At 40.6% G+C, this 26,956-nt stretch overlaps 1 protein-coding gene across 4 annotated transcripts in view; it reads left to right on the top strand.

Annotated features, from left to right (window-relative positions):
* Nucleotides 1-26,956, top strand: part of LOC132911088 (uncharacterized) — a 189,481-nt gene that overhangs the window by 149,176 nt on the left and 13,349 nt on the right. For 2 of the 4 annotated variants that reach the window (XM_060967481.1, XM_060967483.1), the window contains one exon: nucleotides 6,289-6,336. The exons of the other annotated variants lie outside the window; for them this stretch is intronic. In XM_060967481.1, coding sequence (XP_060823464.1) covers nucleotides 6,289-6,336 — 48 coding nt within the window. The remainder of the gene's footprint in view (nucleotides 1-6,288; nucleotides 6,337-26,956) is intronic. 4 annotated transcript variants of the gene reach the window in all.

Raw genomic sequence — 26,956 nt, 5'->3', positions numbered from 1 at the left:
AGGTTCACCATGGAATCTTTGGATTCTGTCACTTGGCATCTTTCCCCTTGGGTATAACCCACCTACTAGATCGCTCCTTTGTCCTAGTATATACTTATTACGTTAACCTAGTGGACAGATGCGTATCAGCTAGTCATCGATCCTTGGTAATCGCTTTGCTCCACTTTGTCCCTCGTTTCGTCATCATCGATAATTACCATAGATCCCTTTACTTGGATACAGTTGCTTCGAGTACAGTTACTTTGCCTCTTTATTCTTTGGGTAGAGTGGATGCTTCCGCGGGTTTAGAAAACTCGAGGTAATTGCGACAGTATCGTATCAATTAAGTAGATGATCATTCAGACGCGTTTTTAACGAACCTCGTGTTCGGTCGTGTCCGTTTTTCCCTCGGTGGCCTGTTTTTTTGCCGATTGAAATTACGCGAATTAAAGGAATTGGAAAATTAACGGTAGTTTGCGGGTAATTTGTTACAAATTGGGTTATTATCGTTAATCTCTTTAACCTGTTTGCTGATTTTGATTGGTAAATGCGAGTGAGAGGAACACAGTGATCGAAATTTAATATAGCGTTTCGCTGATTCATCGGCAGCCGCGGTTACTATTTTTATAAACATAAAAGCGCAACTATAGAATCTTGGCCTTTCATTTCTTATTTTATTCAATCATGTCTGGCCCCGTCGAATCAGACGATATTAATATTCTTGTTTTCGTGTTACATCCACGTCCGCAAAAAGACTGGAAAATCGTCGCTGGAGGCCGTGGAACGCGTTCCAGGTGGACGTGGGTCAGATATTCGTGGCAGCTTATCAATATTCATAACGTATGCTCGGCTCGCGTTATACATATCAATCAGCCGTGGCCGATTCGAAAATGAGCCCGGCCAGATCGCCAAGCCGTGTACTCGCGCTTAACGTTGTGATTTAACGTTGACCAAATTCGCTCCTGGAAATTGCTCGCCGACGATTTTAGATAATTCCCATGCGAGGCATTCCCTCGCGGAGGGAGAGATGACTCCATCAGCTTGTAGCAATCTTTTTCGATCGGCCAGCTCTCCTTATTCCTCGACAACGTACGATCGTTTCTTTTTCGACGAAATGCCAGACTATCGACTTTTTTCCTCTTACGAATGAGTCGTACTTTCTTCGAAGATGATAGGTTTTTAAGCTCTTCTTTAGATATATTTTTTTTTTACTTGATATTACATGTTTACATGGTTTTTTTAAAGGCACCGCAGGTGTATCGAGATAAGATTTAATTAATCGGGTATATTACGTATTCAAGGAGCTGTTATATGTAAAGACGGGCTTGAATACGTAGATAATTTCTAGAGAGAGAAGATGTAGATAGTTTCTGGGAAGAGTTCAATAAACTAATATCAAAATATCTGCTTTCTGGTTCAATTTAAATGTAACGCTTATGAGCATACTTGCCGGGATGTGTAAAGACAGTAGCAAGAAATTAAACGAGGAAACGATGGAATTAAACGTAGCGCTGTTTTGATCATCTATCGAAGAAATAAAATAGCTCGAAGAATTTCTGTCACCTGCTGCTGGGAAGTAAAACTTGAAACACGATTTTAAACGGTGCAGCTTGTCCGTGCGATTAGGAATACGCTATTTAAATTTCCGTTATCATTACCTTCGTGTCATATAAATTTCTTCTTCCTTGACTTTACAATTCAGAATCCTATTAAAATACAAGCGCACTAAATAAAGAAATATAAGTATCTTCGGAGCAGCCCGAAAACGTCTCACAAACTTGACGAAGTTCAATCGCGACCAAATTTGCGCCCAACACATCAACTTCAATCCTACGAAGTTGCAACACCAGGATTTAACATGAGTGGCCCAGGAAAACGAACACCGTGTACATTCTCTCTCTCTCTTTTCGGTAGAGGCATTCCTGCACGTCACCGTGTCCGCCCAGTGGCTCCGCCGAATCGCGGGGGACTCCTTATATAATTAACCATTAAATTATAAGTTTGGCTATCGAACCGCCGGCGAAGCTCAGCGCCGGACTAGAAGTAATTACTCGGCCCTGGAGGGGCCCCGGAACGGCAGCGACCTTAGCCGAGATCGTCGTAGAAAAAGAAGAAGGGACGCGAGAAGAAAGAGAGGAAAAAGAACACGTTACAAGGAGAGGTTGAAGAAGAGTGGATAAGTAAGAAAAAGGAAGGATCGTATCGTATGGCGAAGGAGGAAGAGAGAAAGGTGAAAGGGACGAAGGGAAATAAAAAAGAAGAAGGAAAGAAGAAAAGGAAGAAAGGAAAGAAGAGAAAGAAAAGGGAATAAGAGGGGTCGCGACGGCTACCTTACTTCGAGCACGGAATTGCCAGTGCCGCTTCCATCGGCGTAATGATCAGAGGCGGGACTTTTGCCTTTTTAATCGGCATTAATCGCGCCAGGGGCTCTATCCCGAAGGCAATGCTGTATCGTCGTTATGTTCCATGCCGCAACGACCCGACGAGAGCGATCTGCATTAATGCGGATGCCCACCTTTCCGTCCGTGTCCGCGGCTGGATTCTTTCACCGGGATGAAATATCGAGCCAACCCCGGCCTCCGTACCAAAGTTATGAGGATTGCTTATTGGAATGCGCGCGCGCGCCGCAGCCGATGAACCGGACGGTAGCTGCAGGTGCAGGAAGTGAAAACCCGCTCTGCATCTACAAAATGCTTCGATTTGCGAATTGGAGTTGAGTTATGGACTGGGTAATATACTTTTTCTTTCTTCCTCCTCTTCTTCTTTTTGTGCGAAAGGAATGTGGATTTCTGTGATTCGGAGGAAGAGGGTAATTAAGGAACAGGATAGATCTTTTAATTTTATTATTCGAGAATAGCATCGATTAATTTAGATTTGATATTTAGAGGATTTATTTATTACACGTTCTGTGGTTTAAACGTTACTTCGCTGTTTCGTGTAAAGATCATTGTCCCAGGATTGCGACGCGAAGATCGTAACAATCAAAATTCTTTCTATTGTTCGAGCCACTTGGAAACTTTATTTTACCAGCCGCTTTCAACGATTTGTCTGTATTTTCATACTTTCGTAAGAAATAACGTGTTCGCTACCGTCGTGGCATCTGCGCGATGGCCCTAATTCATCGTGACAGCCGGGCATCATACACATGTGACAGCCATGGTTTTCAATTTTCTGATCACTTAAATAATTGAAATCTGCTTTGAACATATTGTCAGTTTAACACATTTTGTACGTACGTAGAGTGAAATCGTGCAGCACATTGTGATTTACTACTATAATAAACTGTATCTACACAATAAACCTGAAGCGGTCGGTTCTCCACACGCCACATGGTAGCGAGCATGTTAATATATTTCTGTCAAATCAACTTTCCAACACAAAAGACTATATCTTACATAGAGCGAGTCAAGATCACACGCAACAAGTTAGATATTTCAAAATATATTGCAGCTATTGTTACAAATATTGGTTATCGAACCGTTTGTTTTGAGAATGGCAGCCATTTCTCGAAGAAATTGAGAAAACGAGAAATTTGCATATAATTTAACGTTATCTTACGATCTATAAACAATTTATAATTGAGATCTTAAAATATTCGTTCGTTACAATGCAATTGAAATTTCTCTAATCGATGAAATTGCATAATCATTTATTTTGCAAGTGGTGTTGTTAGTTCATTTCCTGTAATCTGTACGCTGTCCAACTAGACAAGGTACCAACAATCAGAATCAAACGATGGCAAATGTAATCCCAACCATACTGTATCTTACGTAATATCGCATGTAGGGATGTGAACGAGTCGTTTAAATACGAATCAGTAATATACTCGTAAATTATTATTACATTTATTAAATTATTATTATTACGATTAAATTAAAATGCTATGATTAAACGCAATTATTACTACATTTAAGGTATTATTAAATTAATAATAGCTTTGACTTTATATTGGGTCGTAAGTGCAAGCCTGAGATTGAGGAAAGTATTACATATGGTCGTTATCTTGCTTTCTTTTCTCAATGTATATCCTCGCATCGATATTAGAATCTGACAGTGACACAGATACGTTTACCGCAGTCTAACAAAATAATATTACAATAATTTCAATTTATTTACTTTCAGTCCATTTATTTTTAACAAATCGATAGATATTTGTAAAGAAAAATGGATTAAGGCAGAGAAATCATCGATCTCGCGAACAATACTGCGTCAGAGATCTACATGATCGGAGACAGGATTTTTTCGAATGGTTTCAGATCGCTCTTGCAGCGGTTCGGTCGGGCGGTTCTCATCGCGTCTCGATGATCAGGAGGACGTGGCGCATTTCGAGGCGTCCTTAAAGGTGGCCACACACGTCGCGATCTCGGTACTACTCGTTGTCTTCTCTTTCACGTGGACGGTGCCGCAGTGGCCATCAGGGGTTAAACCAAAGGCTGAGCTTTGTCACCATTGCCGATCTTCGACCGTGTCTCCCGTACTTACAGCCATCTAAACCAACGGCTAATCCCAATTTAATGTCGCGCTTCACCCTCCCTTTTCCTCGCCATCTCATCGTGTCACGTTTTTCTCTTTCTACCAAGCGATCGCTGCGCCTCCGTGTACCTCGTTTATCTCTCGAGCCAGCTCGTGAAGAGAGCTCTTCTCCTAATGGTTCTCGAAATATCGTTACATCGGTTTAGAATGTTCCTCGGCTGCAGAGAAGAGCGGTGTGGAGGGTGCTGTTCAGCGAGGAAATTAATTGGGAACTCGATGAGACTTTGAATTTTGTGTTTGAACGTGGGACATATGGTGGTTTGATTGAGATTTTATCGCTGGATTAATGCAGGTACAGGTACATGTCCTGTTTCAAAAGTCTTAGGTCAGTTATTATATTTATTTGAGAAATTTATAATGGATAGCGTCTAATAATCGTTAAATGGTAATGATTAGTTCATATAAAGAAAGTTCTTCCTTCTCGTAAATTATTTGTACAACTAAGAATTTTAATAAGTCGATTTCTTTCGGAACACACGGCGAAGTATGATTTAATTCGTAATGTGAAGTATTTCAAGACTTTACGTCGAAGTGAATAACGAGTGCTTCTCTTCTTCTTTAACTGTGTTGCGAAAAGAAGTAAATCGGGACAAAAAAGAACTCGTAGCATGACCTCTTCTTGCGGCAGATCTTTTATCTTGTCAGCGAGCTATCGACTCTTTCAAAGAATTTCTCAGAATCGTGTCAGGGAATGAATTGATCGATCTACTCTTTTGTGTAATTCTAATTAAAAATTGCAACGTAGGTCGTGCATTCTTTTACACCTACCAGTCCTTGTTACGTAGGATTCATTATACTCTGATCTACATTCTGCATGAATATATTTCACACGAATAAAAAGCAGATTGATCAATACGGTAAAAAATGGTCGGAAAATGAAAAACATGGAATACAAAGATCAAAGTTTTCTTTCTTTTTATTTTATTTTGTTTTTTTACAATTTGTCCTGAAGGACATTTGGTAAAGTGTTATATCTCATTGGTAAATAAAAAAATAAAATAAAATAAATATAGCATGTGGGTGGCTGCTACCCCCAGCGGGGTGCCAGCTTCGTTTTTTCTAAGTTATATCTTTTATGCAAAAGATCAAAGTGATATAAATTGAAAAGAAGAAGTTCTTGTTCTGTTGAAACAAATTTCGTTCAGACGCAGGAATTTAATTCTTCGCGGAAATTCCTTCGGGAAATCGTTCGATAATTAGGTCAAATTGCAAGCACTCAGAAATTTCTTAGATTCGTAACAACAGGATACATTCTGCGTGCCAAGGGAAGAACGTCGTTCCACGGAATTTCCCAACATGATGGACATTCTTCCTGCCACTGGCATTCTTCATGAAACTGTTAAATTTGAATCGAAGAAACCATGTTGGAAAATTCCCTGCGTTTATATCGCATCGATAGTCGGAGAATCTGAATGTTTTTTCCTGCTGTTTGAATTACGCGAAAAGAATTCGTCCTAGAATTCGTAATTTGTCAGCTCGATTTGCACCATCTGCGATCTTTTGTGATTATTGCGAATTTCTGGCATACCTGTAACCAGCGGCAGATGTTAAACGGACTCGTGAAAAATAATAATTGAAAGTTATAGAATTCAACTTCATAAGAATTCAAATAAGTATTATTCGTCTGAAAAGTGTAGAAAAATGACGCCAAAGCGTCAGAAAATAAATTTTCTTTAACCGAAGAACGCTATAACAACGTATCAATCTTTCACAATTTTCTGTAATACGAGATTTCTACGATTTTAATTAACCAAAATTTCTCTTTCTCTGTTGCAGGTAAGAAAATTATTCACGCCATACCGCAATGCCTTCTCTGGTCCCAAGGTATGAATTAAAAGTTAATTTCTGGCCACCTACAAAGACTCGTAACGTTCAAAAGATGAATCCGTTCTGATAAATTACGATGAAAGCAGCGCGTATATTTAGTATACAAACGTGGGAGGATAGCGTATGCATGTTTGACACTGACAAAAATAAATTCAGTGAAAGCTAGATCTCTAATGGTCGCGATGATAGAGGGTGTTAGCAAATCGTGAAATTAACTCTTCTTGTAGCGTTAATGACGGTTGATGTCGACTAATGTTGAATAGCGATCTTATCAAGAATAACGTAATTATCATGTTGCTCGAGGACCTCCGTTTAATGACGAAGCACCTTCGTTTTACACTCTCGTAATTTACTGACAATTTTCATTCGTTATTTCGTCGATTCGAACGCTGTGTATATCTTGTTTATAGTTTTCTTAGTTAACACTGTGTTACGTCACAGCATGCCTTTATAGCACCCAAAAGATTATGAAAAGTCGGATAATAATTCACTATGAGATAAAAGAAATAATAATCTTTCTAAATAATAAAAATCTTCACGAGTGTCTCACCTTCGTTGGAAAGATGACAGTATAAGGAAAAGTGTCACGATGATTGATAAACGACTGTGCACATTCCCGTTATCGCGCGATGTTCAACGACGTATAGGCCTAAAAGATGATCTTGCCGGGTCGTTTATATCGATTCCTGGTACACAGCCAGATATTTTGCACACGGTGAATCTAATGCACGAACGACACGTTATCACCAACGTGCACGGAATCGACGCCGGCCTTAATTATGTGCATTAGCGCGATCATCATTCTCGTTATTATGGCGTACAGAACGCTGCGGCATGTTGTAGCACACGGCTTCAAGGAAGATCGTCATTAATATACCACTAACCAGACAGCCTTGTAGCACCGTGCATTTTCAACAATGACTGCGATAAATCAATCGACCGGTGATATTTGTTTTAATTGAGGAATTTATTATCGCGCTAGTTGCAACAGGTACAAAGAATGTTCCTTCGAGGAGACGTGAAATTTCATTGAGAAAAACTGTATAGTTCTTTTGGAGCAATTTTAATGAACTTTTGAAAGCCCAATGAAAGTTTACAAACATATTTACATTCGCTAAGTTCAACACTAATTACATTTGTTAATTACAAACATATTTACACTTGTTGAGTGTAATTTGTATATTTCTACAATGGAATATACGAATACGTACTATCTGTGTATTATTATACCATTTCTATTCAGTGTGATAGTATTCAGTAAATTATTTTTACCTTCCTAACTATTCGTTTCAAAGAGAAAGACAGATGAGTGTTGAACTGTGAATTATCTACGTAAATATTACATAAATAATATAAACGACATATTGAAAATATCAATTCAATTGTAATGGTTGCCTAATACTATTATAGTACTATTCATTGAATAATATTAAATATTTGTTATAATAACTGAAAACTTTTAGTAACGATGAACAAACGACCTGTTCCTGTAATATAAAAATTTTTCATTTTATGTATTACAAGTTTTATTCAAACTGATACACTTATTTGCAAAGAACTTTTCCTTTATTTGTTCGCATAAGAACTTGTGATGTGAGAACGTTATCTAAAAAATTTCCACGGTCTGTGTTTTAAATAGAACTCATTAAGATGTTCCATAACTCCTTCAATGGCCGATTATTAACATTCAATCGCGAATCTTTAGCGTTTTAACGTCTTGATTCTGTTGAAAGCAAGATAATCAAGAAGCAAAGCAACGAAATCAAGATAATCATCCAGCAAATCGACATTATAATGTTGGAAACGAAATGAACACAAGGCATTCTCTCGTATAATCGAGATAAATGTCACGTTCACGCTGACAGCTCTTACTTTCCTTGATTCTCACGGGTCCATACGCATCGTTTCGATTTTAATACCAAGTTTCGTGTCCAATAAAGGAGAAAGGGAGCCGTATATAATTGATGAACAAAAACGTTTTTGCGCGATACACGTCGAGACTCAAGAAATCGAGACATTACGTTGCCTCATCGAAAGCCAGTGGTCCCAATAAAATCTGTCGGGCCGATATAATTAACCATAAATCGTTTCATCGATCGATACAATCGGCAGATACATCGGCCCCCATGTACACCGCTCTTCTCTCAATTCCGTGTTTCGTGTAACTTGGTATTCTCGGTTAATATAATTCCTCGATAAGCGTGGCTTCCATAAAATACTCATTTCAGCTCTTTCCATACAAATTCCGGTCATTAAGGTGAAACGTTTACGTAGCTTGATCAATTAACGAATTGCAATTAACCAATATTTTATCAAATTTCGAACGTTGATTCTCTAAATTTTACTTGTAGTAATTCAAATATTCGTCGATGCTCGATCCTATCGTACAATGAACATTTTCTCTCTGTCAACCCCGTTTTTAACAGCAACTTGTCGAAGCCACTGGCAAAACCAACCCACGGTAATACAATTCGCTTCTTTGTCTTAATTACCTGCATCGAAACATCTCGCTCGTTTCATTCCTTCCTTCTTGCTCGTCTCTCCCTCTTTCTTCTTCCTCTCTGGCCCCTTCTTTGTTCTTTCGGTTGCACGGGGTTACAGCGTGTCGCTCGGAGCCGAAGTTGTAAATTCGCCCCGCGGTTCGGTTGCGTGCCCTTTATAGGCAAGGGCTCTTAAGGGGCCACGTCCGAGTTTTAAGGTCCGTAGGACCGGTGGATCGCGGACATGATTGCATTTGCATTATACACGCCGCGGCGCGCACGCAGATTTATCTGCCCCTGGGGTTTATTTATCTGGAGTTATGGCAAACACTGACCGGCCTGAAGCCGGCCAATAACGTATGGTAATGGGAGGGCTCCGATTGACTTTTTTACCCTTAGCTGTCTCTCTCTTTTCTCCAACTAACCATCATTCTCCGTCTTCGCCAATACCTCACACTTTCTCTATTCATCTCGCTCACTTGTTACACTCTCCTTCTTCTCGTTCCTACACTTCCTCCTTTTCGTCTCTGTACGCCTATCATTCATTTCACTCTTCATCCTCCTCTTACTTCCACTTTCCTCTTCTAATACCGCGTGTAACTCCGTCTAGTTCTCTCCGTGTTGCTTTCTCCGTCTTACACGATCCTTCTCTTTCTGATAGTTTCCTCTCTGTTCGCTAGCCAGTGCTTTTATTGGGCCCGCGGCCTATCATAACACGAACGATCGGTGAACCTTCGACCCTTGCTCGATCCTCCTATTTCGTTCCTTGCTTCGTCCTCTCGCTCTATCTCCAGGGGTTTCTTTGTCTTTCTCCCACTGTCGGCGTGGTTTTTCCTATTCCTCTCCCTTCGCCGTTCATCGACGCGCGTTTTCTACCAGCCTCGTCGCCCCTCGGGCCCCGCTTCGTTCGACGAACATTTGTACGCGATTCTTTCACCGTGCATCCTTTTAATGGATGCACGCTGCTTGTTCGGCGAATGTATATGGGTACGCTAGCTTCACCGAGTCGGCTGAATAAAATTTGTTCGCAGGATATACGGATTAGGCTGGATGCAGATGAGGGATGCGACGTTGCTATAGGCTTGAAGAGCACGCGTTGGTATAAAACATGATTTAACGTGACATCGTTACAGTTTCGTATCGATGAAGCTACGCAATTTGATAAAGTGTTGGTGATACAAGGCGTAAGATAGCGCACCGTTAGAAATATAAACGCAGTGAATCGTACGATGTCATACGCGTAGAATCACAACGTCGTAACGTCTTTTTGTTCGTTTAGAATTTAATGGCGAGGTTTCTTTAGCGGTCGGATCGTAAGTAGAATGTGACGTCGCGTGTCAGACAGCCAACTATTTGTACTAGCGTTTCTTGGACGTGAGTATTACGAAGTTGAACCGTTTATAAGCTGTCGTTGTTATATTTATACCGCTTTCTTCTGGAAATACAATAAGAATGTTAGCTCGTGATTGTTTAGTAACTGCAATGTATTAATTCTTTGCCTTGAGACATACCTATTTTATAACTAATCAATGCTTTTAACTTTCACGACACGTGGCTATCATTAATAACGGAATGTCATTTACAGTCCAATATTAAATCTATCAGCAGCCATAAACGTGTCAGAAAACTATATAAACACCAGATGCCGATGGTATTAATAAATATCCAGCGGATAAATACGAGTGCAAATAAACTTTCTTCTAATGCATACAAATCGAATTGGAAGAGTAATTGAAAGGTACCAAAACGAGTAGCATTAGCATAACGCTACCATTACTAATACTAACAGAGGCCCATATTAGTTTCGCATCATTCTCATTGAATGGTATACAACGACCAATATAAACTCGATTTTCTCCATCTTCCTCGTGACCTCGATGTCAAGCATCTCGACACGACATCTTCAATAACATTAATAAAATACTCAGGCGCCTAATTACGATCATCTAAATCGAAGCCCAGCATCTTTATACTCGAACTCTCGATGCCTCGCAACAGGCAATCCACGGCTCAGGCCAGAGATAAATTGGCTAGATCGCTCGGTTGCAACTATAATTCTGGTTGAAATCCTAGACGCACGCAAAGTGCACGCAACGCGCACGGCAATAATAACGCCGTTAAAACGGCCAATTACTCTAACAGCAGTTTTTCCGAGCGTTGCTTGCTGAATTACGCAGCGCCTCTCTCCTTTTCTGTTCCACGAACGAAAGCTTTTCTCGTACGGTTCCATCGTAACCTTCTTCAACGCGGATTAGATCTACGAGAAAGCCACGGTACGGAGGCAGAAACATCGATTCCGCAGTTAAACAACGAGAAAGAACCTTCTTCTTCTACGTTCCATGGTTTAGGAATGCACCATAAAACGAGCCAGACCCCACGAAAGTGGCCACTTTAGTTTAAAGCATGGGTTCTGACCTGGGCAAGTTATGTGGTTGCGGGTCTCTGTACTGAATGTAAAAGTACAGGGGAACTGTCTCGAAAGAAAATCTTTTTCGCGGCTTGGAACGGACAATGTAAGATTTCTTTTCAATTTTGACCAATGACGATGTGAAACGTATTTTTAAAGAATTCTCCGTCCATTTTTCTAAATTCCTCGTACATAATTAAATCTGCTATAATCTGACGTAACAATTCGTTAAAGAGAAAAGAAACGCTTGCGTTATTTTACGCGAAATATCAGCCGGTTTTGTCTTTGATTATTACACGAATCTCGATAATTGCAGTTCTTACTATACTCGTCGCAAAGATAATTCACAATGTCATTATCTCAGCGGTCTCTGCTCAAGTGTCATACGCGTCTTATGACGCGGCTGCAGCAAACGCCGTGGCGCAGCATAGACTTTATTACTCGCGAAATGGGCGAATCGCTCGCAAAAAGGGCAGCTGTCTCATTAGCGGTGCTGTACGAGCTGGTTGATATTGCTTGTAGCTTCTCGAGTACGCTGACGCGTCGCTGTCACCTTGCTCCACAGACACCTTTTGCCATATACTCCTCTCTTAATCCGGCGAAGTCTATCGTGTCAGCACGGCGAAGGAGAAATCGCCGTGATTCGCTAGTAGTTTTCTTTTTGCTCAGAACGGCTCCAGGTACAAAGACCTGGGTAGATCATTTATCCACCGATTTACGTATTTCTTTCTACGTAAACATCGTGCAGCTGTGATTTTTCAAACTTTCCAAAAATCATAGCTCACACTTTTGAAAATTTCCATTTCGCCATCACATTCAAACTTTATTCTAATCAACGAGCCGATATACATTTTGCGATCTTTTCAATGTTAACGCCATGTTTCTTGGCTTCGTGAAATTCCAAATTTCCAAGCAGCGCCTTGAGCAAACCGTAGAACGCCATTCGTCGACTACCAAATCGCTTTTATCGCAACGCGGCAAGACTCGATCTAACGCGAACCGATTGGACAGTTAATATCTCACTCCAGTAGCTTGGCGGTTTGCATGTCCCGTGCACACGGCGTATTGGAAAGGTGCCTTTATACATACATCCATTCCTCGCGAGACTCGCGTGATGTATGAACGTATGTGGGAGCGGCCGTTACGTCATCTTGGTGTGCAACCGAGCAGTTCTGCCGTTCCACAGCATCCTCAGCACGTGAATTCGCGTAAAATCGATATCGAAAGATTAAGGATCTTTGGGCGAGTCGAAAATCGTAAGACGAAGAAACAGTACGATTTACAGTGGAGTATTTGCGCGGAAACGTTAGCCTGTGCGGAGAAAACATTTGAAAATTTCCTCTTTGGCAACTTTTTATTTCCGATGTTCTAGCACGGGTGTATTTATCTTCTTAAAGGGTCATGAAACATTTCTGATCGTTAAAGAAAGCATTTTCTTGATAGTACGATCGTTCAGGCGCTCTTTATAGCCAGAATTACCCTTTGGTAGGAACAGGAGTAACCAGATCCCCTACACGATTAATAATAAACCGTAGTAGCATAGAAATCAGAATCGCGACGAGTGACGGGCGCTGTTAGTTAAAGGGGAATGCAATTTGTAAGAGATACACGGCGAGAACTCGTAAAATTTCAGTCGGACCGCAATATAAATTTCACGATCGTAAAAGTCGTTTATGCTATCGCGCATACGCCAACACGCGTGCACCTCGCGACGAATAACGAAATCGATTGCGATGGCCAGGCGCAAAAATCGTTAAACCAGAACGTCACGTACAAAACCGCTGTGTTCTATTTGCACCGCTAGATCTTGTTAGGTAAACACGACTTACGTATTCACCCGTTGATCGCGATCAAAAACTCGGTTCAATTAGGCGCGACCCACTGTCGATCAAATGAACTTTTCACTCGATTGCACGCCACTGTGAATTACGACGCTGTAAAAGCGTAAAGTGATTTCCGACATCGAAATCTGCTATTAAATTATTAAACTTAATTGGGAGCTGGCTAGAGACGACGTGATATAATGAAGTGGCTGTAAAGCGGCTGATGAAGAAGGGCCATTCTACTTACTGCATAGTAACTTGTTAATTCGAAAGTGTAAAATGATCATCAGCCTTATTTACGCGAAGTATTATTGATCTGTTTATTTCAAAGTGAATTACGCTGCAAGTGGCGCCTTTAAGTTTCAATTCAAATTTCTTTAGCTCGATGTTGTTTTAATTTTAATTTGTCCCTGGAAAGATCTACTTACAAATAAAAAAAGAAAACACAGCGAGTAAAAGCTATATAAAGATATGGAAGGAAAATTAACGAAGAATCGAGCGAACAGGAAATTAAAGCAGAAATAAAGACGAACAAGTAACCATATAATTTTCGACTAACGTTTCAGCGATTTGTGTAATAAGGTATCTTAATTTATTACTCGCAATGTATCACAGAGAGTTGCGAAGGCTTAATCAAACGCGACTACTACTTAACAAGGAAAATGAAATTAGACGCAAAACCATGCTAAATGATAAATGAGGTGAATGTATCATTCTGTCCGGTTGGAATCGCTCGACTGACAAATTTATGTCACTGTCGGGGGTATTTTTCTCCGGTGCACCGCTGCCGGCGTTCCCGTTTGCCCCATGACATTTCTCTTGGCGTGGCGCCCACCACCCACGGTATTAAATGTCACTCTCTGAAAAGGACGTGATCGATGTAACCCCGGTTTTGCGTTTCGCTGGAGGGCCTTCTCGTGAACTTCTTCTGGCTTTATGGGAAACGACGCGTGCACACGATATTAACTGCATCATTTTCGAGTAGAATGGAAACGAACACTACGAAAATACCCTGCAGCCATTCGATGACAACAATTGCGTGGAATATTGAGAATGTAATGGGAACAACGACGTATTGGGAAACGCTTTGATACGTTAACTGAGTTTAGAAAAGCAATGATAAATTAAATGGAAGTTTCTCTTCTTACGTAGAGGCGATTGCAGTTCTTCGAATAATTCTCTTAGGCTTATTTGTGTCATTTAAATTCACTTTACAACGCGAGATCTCTTATGACGTTTCATTGTTTTTTTCTTTCCTTTTTTTTTAGGAGAAGCATTACCTTTATAAATGGTATGAATTTTATGAATTTAATTGGTAAAAAGGAAATTCAATCGAACAATTTCATTCCTTTAACAGAAGAGGGCTGTCGTCAACTGCAAGATTCTTCGATAATCCTCTTCCTCTCGAACGCATACTTCCACGCCACTCATAAAATCCATAAAACTCGATGCTCTGTATAAATCAAATTCCCTCTGAACCGTTGCGCGCATTAAGAACACGTCCGCGAGGGAAGCAGACTAATAATCGTGGTCGGATGACAGCGATGGTGCCAGGTTAATTTGCGTGCAGGCCGTGCAAGCTACCTAATTGGTAGATACAGATTACAGCGAAACCCCTCATTTATCGGTAAACCCGTGGCTTTACGGCTGGTTCGATAAAGAAAGGGCTGGCTGTCGCCGCGAGGTGTCCCCTTCCGCGAACATCTCAATTCCTTTAATCTGCCATTTTTCTTCCTTTTTTTCCCCTCTTGCCCGCTCGGTGGTGTATCGTCGTCGTTCATTTGCGTAATCTCAAATGGCATCTGGAAAGTATGTACTCGTGTGTATGCACGATGTATGCCGATCGTACGGCGATAACCGAGCGGTGGAATCGCGAGAAAGGAAACGAGGTTATTCCGCGCGCGTAGGGATGAAGCGCGAGATAAACGAGCCGGGCGACGAGCTAATGACAACTCGCCGGAGAAAGTTGAACGCTGGTTGCTCGGACGGTAGCCTTCTTGTCTGACCCTTCGCGTGTCGAATGGCCGCGTGCGTGCCCGTGTAATCACTCGCTACGCCGATATTAGCACGCCCCAGCCGCTTTTTTCTGCCACGGTGTATTCTGCCATGGAAGAGCCTCGCGGTTCTTCCGCGAAATTCCCTGTTGCGTAAACGATTTCACGAGTCTCGCGAGGAGGGTGTGCAATTGGGATGAAGAGAGAGAGAGAGAGAGGCGAACAGGTGGTTCTCAAGTAAAGGAGGGTTTGGGAAGAGCGTGGCGCTCGGCGAAGGGTAACGATATGGTACTTTAATTTGATTAGGGATCGGGTTAATGGAACGGCGGGTGGAGTGGTCGGCTGATTTAAGCAGCGTGAAGCGATGAGAAGAACAGGTAGTTGATTTTAAGAATTGGACGGTAGAGATTGACAAAGCTATGGGAATTTGTAACTTTCACATTAGATGATGTCTTGGTACGAAGCTTCGTGAAGTTTCAAGACCAATTTAGATCGATATTTCTCGAAAAATATATGGTATTATATATTTCAAAGCAATAGTTGTAAACTCAACCCATCCCCGGAATGGTGGACGCGCGAGAGCATGGTGTGTCCCGGTCGATGCTTGGCCATTATTCAAACACCCGGAAGACGATCGAGGCGCATTGTTCGAGGTGGCCAACCGGCACCAGGGCCTGGATATCCGGGCTACTACCGAAAGACCACGAGGAACGACTCTGTACTGGGGAGAAAGGGGGAGGGGGTGGGAAGGAAGAAGGGACAGAGGCGAGCGTTTCTTCTGGTGGCGAACAGCGTGTAACACGTGGCAGTATCTTGTATCGGGGCCGCGATCCCCTGCTGGTAGCACGTTGTTCTACTCTATCCGCGGCGCTGCCATTCGCTTCTCCCCGCCGCGGATGCCAGTAGTGTGGCGGCGGCTGCGGTTCCACGGGGGACACCAGGCCGTCGTGGGGTCTCCACCGCGTCCCTGCAACCCCGCACGCCCCCGCCCAGATCCGCTGGCATGCCTACAAGAGTAGATTTCCTGCAGATAAACCGGCGACCGCACGGAGGTCCGCCGGTGGCCATAGGTGCGCTCTCCCCTTGACTACACAAGCGTGTGTGTGTGTGTGTGTGCGCGCGCGCGCATATACGAGATCTACGTACGTAGGTGTACATGCGTGTGAGAGAGCCACGGTTATGGCTGTATAATATAGTCCCTCTGTTGCCCTCTCTTCTTTGGCCTTTCTCTGTCGCTCGTTCCCTCCGTGGCCGTCGAGTGCAGCCTGGGTTCAGCGGAGGTCATTGCAAGGTTGCCTTTCGAAGAGACCGCCTCGAACAGCCGAGCCTCTCCTCCGGGCGACCACTTTCCCCGTTTGATCACCCTGCTATGCTCTTTCGAGTGTTGCCGCTGCAACGAGCCAGCCCCGGAGGTTGAAGGTGAAGCCCGCGATGAGGTCGATGCGCTTTCTGCGCCGACGTTTTTACGGGCCGCTCTGTGCCTGCCCCGAGACGTGTGGGTGGACGATCCGAGGGATGACGAAGGAGTTCTGAGGGATCCACCGAAATTTTTGAAGAGGCTGCCTGGTAAACGAAAGATCTTTCGTATATATCAGTACGTACCGAGTGGTTCTTTGAGAGATGGTTTGGATTAGGTTTGTTTAAGTATTGTGGCATGGCGATGTAATTCGGTTAGTCGTTGGAAACTACAATTAGAACGGTTTAATTCTGTAGCTCGTATTTGTTTTTCTTCCAAGTACCTGTATACAGTAATGGAGTATTGTAATTTATTGCATGGTACAGTTGTACTTTTTTCAAGCTTGAAATTGTATTGACAGAGTGACTGTAACTACCTAGTACAGTTTCTAGTACTTCTACTAGAACGTTTATGGCGCTCTAGCTAACAAGCAATAATGATATGTTGCTTTGTAACGCCTTTCCTATTAGTTTAAACCGAAATACGAAATTGAGTTTGTGACTGCTGTGTTTATAGAGGTTTACTCGATATTTCCTGTATGTTTCCTATTTTTAATATTACCAGCAAGTTTTTAAGAATCCGCTCGTAAATTCTTTAAACAAAAACAAACTATCAACTTTCTAAAAATTCTTCGGATTTTTGCCTAATAAAATTCTACCACACTCTTTACATTTCGTTCCGCTAAAATCACGCGCCCAGTTTATTCATCATACGAAATTCAAATCGAGAACTTCGACTCGAAGATTCCACTGCGATAAATCTCGAACACGTGTTCGCAGGAACGCTAATCGTCCAGTCTCTTTTGTGTTTCCGTTTTCATCTTTGACCGGCCACGAATTCCCGGCCAATAAATCACACCGATAATTTGCATTTCATCCATTATACCGTTTTAACTGTACAGTTCGTCGATAGGATCGCGGGTCTCTGCACGACACCGACTTTGAAAAACATTGGAACGTCGGTTCTTCGAGAAATTTCGCGAGCCTAGATAAAATATGTTCGTAGGGAAACCATCGGAGCTCGGGAATAAGACGTCATGCCGTTAATTTGTCTCCAAACTGGGCATAAATCAGCTTGCTCGATCTTTCCTCGAGCAAGGAAAAGCGCGAACACGTGGTATCAAGCTCGCCAGCTATGGATCTTACGCTTGTACTCGCTCCGGCTGAGTTTTTAACTGTTTGCAACAAGTTTATCTTACCCCTCAGAATTTCTCCCTTACTTCGTGTAATTTATACGAAGAAATAAATTAAGTCTTCGATATAGTTAATAGAAATAAACTATAGCAAGAAACTAGCGCAGTATCATATCATATGAGGTAGCTTTTGACAAGATTCAGAGTATCAAATAAAATTATATATCTAATAAAAATATTCATAAATACAGTGCTAAATATGTTTACGAAATTCAGTGGGTATTCAAATAAATATCTTCCTCTCAAGAGACACTATTCTTTCTTCTTTTTTTTTTTTTTTTCAAAGAATTGTAGCTTTGATTATCAAACAAAAAATTATTTTCTAATCTGCCAGAAAATTAATCGGTTTAACACGTTTGCATCTCGTCGATCGTTCCAATGACAAACAGTATCCTGATACACGTGAGAGCGAACCGTCACTGCCTCGGTGGTGCGTTTACCGGAGGTGCGCGTTGATGGCGCGAGTTTTCACCGGAAGTAAAGCGGTCGAGGTCGGGACCAAAGGTCAGGACGCACCTACGAGCACCATTCGAGAATTTAAATTAGCTTAGAAAGTTCAGGGTCGACTTGCTACGGGTCCGTGCGTACGCTCGTGGACGAAAAGCAGCGCAGGAAACAGCTCCTTGTAGATCGATGGAAACGATAGCTCCCGGCTAAAGCGGGGAAATCGGTTCGATCGGAATTTTCGCCGCGTAGAATGCCGTTGCCGCTGCTGTGAAAGGAAAAGCAGCTTGTAATTTGTTGCTTAACATGTTTGTTTTGCCAGAAGGCGCTCGAACATTACCTTTTGCAAGTTTTCGTCCGAGCCACTAACTTGATTTAACACAGAGTTAAATTTACTCTTGTTCGCATAAGTAGCTCTACGATGGAACGTTTAAAATATTTAGAATGTTTCATTGGAAGACGAACATAGAATTACGGATACAAGTTTTCTTTCATTTTTAAACAATTTTGTTTCTAACTATCGTCAAATGATGGAAAGACAGGAAACCTTCAGAGAAAAATTTTGCCCACTAAATAAATTGACAGTGAAGGAGCTGATACAAATTTTTTGATCGTATTCTTTGTGGGAGTCTATATAATTCTATCGACAAATATTTGATAAATAAAAGCGCGAGGTAACTACGAACGATTGACTCACCTAATGTGAAATAATCTAGCACACCGTTCCGAAACTCGAAATATTAAAGTATTCGTGTAGCGATCAGAATCGAGAACGTACAAATACTTATCAACGGATCTACAGAGATTCAATTTTCTTCTGAAAAATGAATACATGTTTGAATATTAAAAGAAATTGTGTTCGACACACGGCAGAGAGTATCTGATAAGTTCTTCCAACGGAAAGCTAAAAGAAGCTCATTAAACAGATGTTACGCGAGATGAAAAAGAATTCTACTATTATCGAAGGAACATCGTAACGATAAATCATCGATTGGTTGATTTTCACCGGCAGATAATGCGTTTCGTGATGTGTCGAACTTGAACGAATTTAGATCTTGGCCTCTGTTGAATATACCCATCGGACCGAGGTTTATCTCATCAATCACGAATTAATGATTCACTGATTTGACAAGCACTAATACGTACAACGTCCTGGAGAAATTTGATAAACGCCATGGATCGATCGATGAACCGAAAGGTTCTTTCTTTAATGTTTGCTTATTTATTCGTTGACCAAGATTAATGAATTCTTTCTGTTAATCGTTGTAGCTCTGAAGTTTCCTCCTAGTAATATTAGTACCATACAGTGACTTTATACATAAAGAGATAAAAAGATAAAGAAGAAAATATACATTAAGAAACCGAATAGTTTTAATACAACTAGAAGCCTCGATCTTTTAATTCTTTCAAAGCTTACTGACTTTTAATCCTCTTAGTAGTCATAATTTAATTAAGTCTTCCGTATCCAATAGAAATCCATCAACAAATGTTATCTAGACGTACATGTAAAAGGCAAGAGTGACCGGTTCATTTATCAACGCAAACCGCTGTAACTAGAAACGTCAAATTTGAAAAATATACTTCTTTTATGACGTAGACACGGGGAATAAGGAAGGAGTTTTGAAAATACGTACCCCAAAAGTGTAAAAAGAGGTAAAAATTTTCTTTCCATAGGACGACCATGTCTCGCGAATTACCAAAGTTGGAGACGTGAAATTCGCCACACGAATTATTCAACTCCTTATAGGGGGGTATACTTCTTCTCAAAAAAATAGCCATATTTTTATATACGTTAAAGCTGAAGATTAGGGACTCGGTGAACAAACTGCTCGTTTAAAAAGAAACGGAATGGTATCAAAACAGAACGTAATACACATAAATTATCATAAAAACGAGTAAACACTGTGCGGGTGAGGCTGCGGGCGGCCAGTTAGATAGCAATAATTCCCATTACCTTGAGATTAGACTGGGAATAAAAAAATTATTCAATCTACTTGGGTACCATTCAATTTAGTTCATATTGCATTATATTACGCTATACGCATATATTATATTACTTCACGCTACAATTTCTATAGCATAAATAATACGGTTGAACGTGCCGGCAGCATAAAAATGGCAAATTATGAAAATAACAGTAGAAAATATCAATGCTGCCCGAGGCATTAAGTTTTGTCGATTTGCGAAATGGGTGCGCAGATGTAGGAAACTAGAATTTGCGAGCGGCACGAATCGAGCCGATTTATCGGCGCCAGTTTATCGCGAGCCGCACTTTAATAACGAGTTATTGCCGAGGACCACGCCGCGAAAGAGGCAGGCATTTATCAGGGGTTTAGCCGATAATAGAATGCGCCGGTTCGTGAGCAGTACGCGGGGGCGGCAATTTGTAACAATGCCGGATAATAAAGTGTAACCACCCACGCGTCTCGTTCCTTGTTCCTCCCTCGTTCAACGCGTCTATGGGGTGGAATCACAAATTTGGAATCTAACCTCGATGTCTGTCAGATTTCAGCACTTCTTTTATGATTTTTCGACAACATTCCAGCAAGTTATTTATTCTTTCTGTGATACGGAGAGGTAAGAAATATCCAACCATGTAAATTTAGTTCTTTAGTTATTTACTGGAAGAGGCAGTCAGACGTTCATAAATTGAATGTTAATTTCTATATCGTTTCGTCGACGTATAAGTCTCTCGTTGATTCACAAGTTGTATATAAAGGGGTGGATATTATTAAAGTAAAACACCGTGTGATTTATGGTATTTGAAAGAAATAAACGCCAAGACCAAATTATCCCGAATGCCAACAGCAGTTACCAGTTTTGTCTGAGCATACAGTGACGAGCATATAAATAGCGAAATTCCCTTTTCGACGAGTTGACGACAACTCGTATTGATTGGTGGAGAAAGCAACGGGCAAAAGTTATTTTCATTATGAAAAATTTATTGTTTTTAAATATTATTATTTTAATAACATGTACATTTTATTAGTAACATAGAATTATATTTACGATATATACGATACATACGAAGCAAAGGTGTTTTCTCTATTTATACATCGCAAAAAACATTCACCATTTCTGTATATTTGGATATATATAAAGAACTGTGCATCAAAATGAATAAAAATGACACGTTGTATGACGCTTTATAAGCTAAGTTTTACGTACCATCTCTCAGAACCAAAATTTAAATTAAAGTTTGTTACATCGAGGAGGTACATCGAGGACTTCGCATTTCCCTATTTATATTTGTACATAACTTATTTGCTAACTCATTTAGAACTCATGAAACAAACTCGTTTCTTTTGTAGAACACACATATGTAAGCTATTAAGCGGAAATCGGTTAAATCACCTGCATTCTCTAATCTAACAAGACAATCATCAGCAGGTATCAAAGATACATTCAATTCAAGTATCGTGCATTGAAATTTGCATGCAGATCACGCTAATCTGGATCTTCCTATCAAAGACTGTTATCTGCCTCATAACCGATGCACGCGAAAGAATATCCGTACCGTTATACATGCTAACAGGAAGCCAAGAAGCGAAGTTTCTTCTCGAAAACGTTTCTTGAAAGTCTAATATGATCTTCCTTCGAGAATATTCATCCTTTGTCTACTCTGACCACAACAACGGCATTGATAATCTGAAATTTATCTCTCGTATTATTTTCGCTGATAAAAAGATACAAAAGTAAGAGATTTGCCGTATAAATGGGTCTATAAACGCTTCTAACCTTCTCCTTTTCGAATCTAAGTCTTTGATTTCCAGAAAGAACATTCCAAAAGCTATAACAATTGATCGTATAAAAATTTCCCTGAGTGGAAAGGGTCAATTATTAATTCTATTCAATAAAGTAACTTGCTGTAACTGTAAGAGATTTGCCGTATAAATGGGTCTATAAACGCTTCTAACCTTCTCCTTTTCGAATCTAAGTCTTTGATTTCCAGAAAGAACATTCCGAAAGCTATAACAATTGATCGTATAAAAATTTCCCTGAGTGGAAAGGGTCAATTATCAATACTATTCAAGAAAGTAACTTGTTGTAACTGTAAGAGATTTGCCGTATAAATGGGTCTATAAACGCTTCTAACCTTCTCCTTTTCGAATCTAAGTCTTTGATTTCCAGAAAGAACATTCCAAAAGCTATAACAATTGATCGTATGAAAATTTCCCTGAGTGGAAAGGGTCAATTATCAATTCTGTTCGAGAAAGTAACCGATCCCTAGACTTGCCTTTATGCATACTATCGCCGTTCGACACAGATCTTTGTCGCGGCTATCGCGATCTCGTTATCGCCTCGACCTTTCGTGCATTTTTCCCTCGACCTCTCGTTCGATACTTTCTCCGATTGTTCTTCTATGGATGGAGAGAGGGCCGTGTAGAGGGCTACCGGCAATTTATTCCTCTCACGTGGCCTGGTCTTATCGATTTCTCGAAATAAGAGGGGGCACATAAGCTGCGAATTTGATGCTCGAAATCTCGAGACGGTGGATCCGGTGCGATTTCCTTCGCGACGGAACGTAATGGTGTCGTGGCGCCATTCGAAGTCGATCGTCCGCGGCCATGACGCTGATAGTTCGCAGGATCGGTCGCAATTTAAATTCTAAATGCGATCCCTTTTTGCTCTGTCGAGCAGATAAGCGCGTCGTTACGATCTTCTTTGGGGCTGGCTCGCTGACGGTTTTAAACGGATCGATAAATATCGGTGAACGTCTTGAACGCTGATATCGATATCTATTGATAATGTATTCGGTTGGATTTATTCAGTTATCACATCGACGACTGGTCAGGTAGATCTACCGTTTGATAACTATTGATATTTTATCTTCGTCGCTTTTTATACTCTTGGTTCGAGCGTTAGTATGATTTATTATGAAAATACTGGTTTGCAAGGCTTAATGATAAATGCAGAATGAAACGATTTAAAGCATTACGCGATAGAGACAAATTCTAAAGACTCGATGCTTAGTAGAGTTGACGAAGAAAGAATTTTAGAGCGAAGAGTCACCCTTAGGCATATTGCACGCTATAAATTATGTGGTAATACGCAATCTTTCTTCCATTAAAATCGACGAGAAAATTATCTCGTTTTTAAAAATCTTTGCTGCGCGTCGAATAGACGTAGGATACAAATGTGCGATTCTTTGAAGTTTCTTTTAGAGATTAAATCAAGTGAAATCTGTGTTGACCGATTGTATCTCTTATATTTGTAAAAATTGGAAGTCTGGTTGGACGTAATTGGATTCCATATTGAGCGTATCGATTACGATGAAAATGTAATTTTGTGAAATCGGAATTTAACGTAATTTATTCGCAAATTGATTGTCTTGTTAAAAGATTGAGATTAATTCTGACTTAATACTGCATTAAGCATAGGTTATCGTAATTGTGTAATTAACGTTACAATATAATTCCAGCTTTTTACACGTCAGCAACTATTTCCTCCTGGTTATTACGTTCATGCATATTATATTCATGGCAATTTATTACGTTTCCGTCGAACAACTGCTATTTACCAAATCTCGTAATTATACTATATTTCACTGTACAATCCCATTAGGCAAACATCAATTAACCCGAATGCTCGAAAGCATCATAATCCGTGTTTAAGCAATCTCAACAAATGTTGGCCTGTAAAAGCGGCAGTTGCATTCCAGGTGGAAATCAACCGCAGATTGCCTCGAACTTGCTACCGTCTGAAGAACACGTCTCGCTAATTAAGAGTTAGCTATCGTCCAACTCTATCTCTCAGTGAAAACGTAAAATCGAAATATAGGGCTCCTGTTGCATTCCTTCTCTCCAGACGAATTTACCATCTAATTTTCCGTTAGAGTATCCACTTCTCCATATCACTGATTTTTTCTTCGTTTCTATATTTCCGTTCCAATAAAAAGGGGAGACAAGTTTCGACGGAATTTGTGAACTCTGACTTGTGAAATTTCGCGAAATTTTATATCGAGAATTTTCAGTAAGAAGATATTACAAAAGTTTGTTGTTCGGCGGATGATTAGGGAGATAAATTTTTGAAGATTCGCGAGTGAAAGAGAAGATGGAAGGATGCTACGAAAATAATTTTTATTCAAAGTTAGTAAAATACAAGTCTTCGTTAAAAATAGAAAATTGGTTTTAAGTAGACCGGAACATTATACTATTAAATTTAACGACGAATCGTCCTAAACGTATTAACAGGCCTTAAACGTAAACTGATTATCCTTCAATAAACTCGAAACGACGCCATCAAAGATAAATCAGACGAGAAGAACTACCCTTACAAACTACCATTTAACTACACCGGCAATAACCGCGATATCTTTGTCCGATCCAACGAACAGGATAATCTTTCTGCGCTTGAAAACCATTTAAAAGATGTACAACTTCCTATTCGTTGCATCGAGTTCCATCGAGCAAACACGACTTCGTATATCGCTTCATTTCCATCCGTTGTCGGAACGTACAACGAGGAAATTGTCCCGTAACGAGCCTCTAAATTCCCATTAAACAAGGCCAGCGTGAAAAAGGCGCAACGACGAAAAAGCTCGCGACTAAGGCCGTCCTTGCGGACAACGCTCGTGTCGTCGTGTAATTGAGAGACATTCAGAGTGCATTAGCGCTGCTGGCCAGGGGGCAGGCAGGCGTATTAATTGCTCATCAGCAGTAATGAAGGGTTTGTAAGCCGATATTAGCATAACTAACAGGTTTCCCGGTAATGAAGCCACGCTCACGGTCACGATGCCACCGGTCTCTTTATGTCCTCCTGGACCCTTCGGATATCCTCGCGTATATGTAGAAGACTATGCTCGATGGATCTTTCATTAAGTACACGGAGAATACCTTTGGTATAGATAATTTGCGGTTGAAACTTCGATGCATCGTGTTGCAATTTGGAAATTGCGAGGTGAGGAAGCACTATTACGTTTCTGGGCTGCTACGTCTCTTATGGAAAGTATAATAATATCGTGTTTGTACAATGCAAACTAGAGATCACCGTGTAAAGTCGAAAGGGAAGAGGAAGTAAAGATATATAGGGTCGGTTTATTTCGAAAGCGACGTTCATTTTTTTGAAAAAGATTGGCAAAACGAAAAGTTCACATATAGTTGAACGCAAATTAGTTTCTAGTTATAAACAATTTATAATTTCAGTCTTATAATATTCGTTCGTTTTAATCAATTGAAGTTTCGTTGATAAATGAAACCCCATAATCGTTTATTCTGAAATTGACCAATTTTGAAATTAATGTAAGCCCATTCATGATCCTGAAAAAAGATATTGGTCCTGTTAATTCTCAAAAAAAAACAAAGTAAATAGACTTCATTAGGATTTTTTAATCGATAGAAACGCAATCACCTGAATATTTTAAAACGAAGGAAAATGGAAATACGTGGAATATTTCGAAATAAACAGTCTATATATTGTACTAATATCTTATCGGCAATTTCACGAGTAAATTAAATCTTGAGAAAAATAGACAAGTGCCTGGATACTTTTATAACGTGGTATATCTCTTTACTAAAGAAACTAAACCACCCTTTACGATCCTTAGATACCTATAAAGTAAACCTTCTAATTCCTATCGTTCAAGTTATTCTCCACAAAAATAACCGTAACTTTATCATGGATAATCCCACGCTAACTTATCCAAAGCGAGTTCCTTCATCCATGGAACACGGTTTTCTCTGCGTAGCAGCCACGACTCTTTTCCAGGCGACATGATTACACGCTGTAGTCTATCTAAATAACTTCGTATCTCCGTCGAGCTTAATTTACCTCGTTGCCGTCCTGACTCTAATTACTCCAGATTCGATATCGTTTGGTAACACGGGCTAGAATAATAATTAAAACACGTTTGAATGAAAAATAGCGCAAAACAGCTGGCTGCCTGCGTGGAAATCAGAGATAACAACGATTTAACGAACCCCGACGCGATCCAGGGTAGGAATCGCGCGTGGAAAATAGAAGCTCACGATTGTGCAATAGGCTGGGCGTGGTTGTGTGCCTGATTGCGTTTCGTGGCTGAACGAAGGGAACGAACAGGATGCTTAATTAAACGCGTAAACGTTGATTAAGGGGGTATACTACGCAGACGTCCGAAATTTTGTAAAATAAAAATTATTCCAGATATTGATGAATCGCGTTCATCTTGCGTTCATATAGTTTGTGTATTTCTATATTTTTGAACAAGTGTATTTTTACATTTTGATTGAACGAAGAATTTACAAATATGGAAAAATGTCACCTTGATAATTCTGATATTCGTTAACGGGAATGTTAGAATTTTTCAATTCGCCACACTGGTACCTTCTAGTCGCTTAGAAGTTATACATTGGAGAACATGTTTCGCTCGATCGGACGCACATTTGTTTGTAAAATCGAAGTTCATCCGTGGAGGTAGAAAAGGACCGAAAGAGGAAAAGATGGGATCGCGCGATGTCGCGAGTCAGCCGATTGACCTCCTGATCCTTGGTATCTTTTCTCGGTAACCGCAATTCCACGAGGAAGCGAAACACTCAAGAAACTCGAGGTATGATTTCATTCGACTTCCTGCGCGAGAGAAGAAACGAGAGAAAAAAGCGAGGGAATCTCGTCGTAAACGTCACGTTGGGTGCGGCTAAGCAGAGTACATTTTAACTTGGGATTGTAAGTTAGAAAGAGGGGAAGGAAGACGAAACTCGGAGGATAAAATGAATCGGTCGCAAGAACGGTGTGTGACACTTTGTTTAACCGGCCCGATGGCAGAAAGAGAAATATAAGAGAAAGAAAATGACTTCTATCGCGAGAGGAGAAAGTAGAAAAGGAACAAGTCGCTTAAAAGGAAGCT

The sequence above is a fragment of the Bombus pascuorum genome, chromosome 10, assembly GCF_905332965.1.
Source record: "Bombus pascuorum chromosome 10, iyBomPasc1.1, whole genome shotgun sequence".
NCBI lineage: Eukaryota > Metazoa > Arthropoda > Insecta > Hymenoptera > Apidae > Bombus > Bombus pascuorum.
This window is presented reverse-complemented; position numbering and strand designations above follow the sequence as displayed.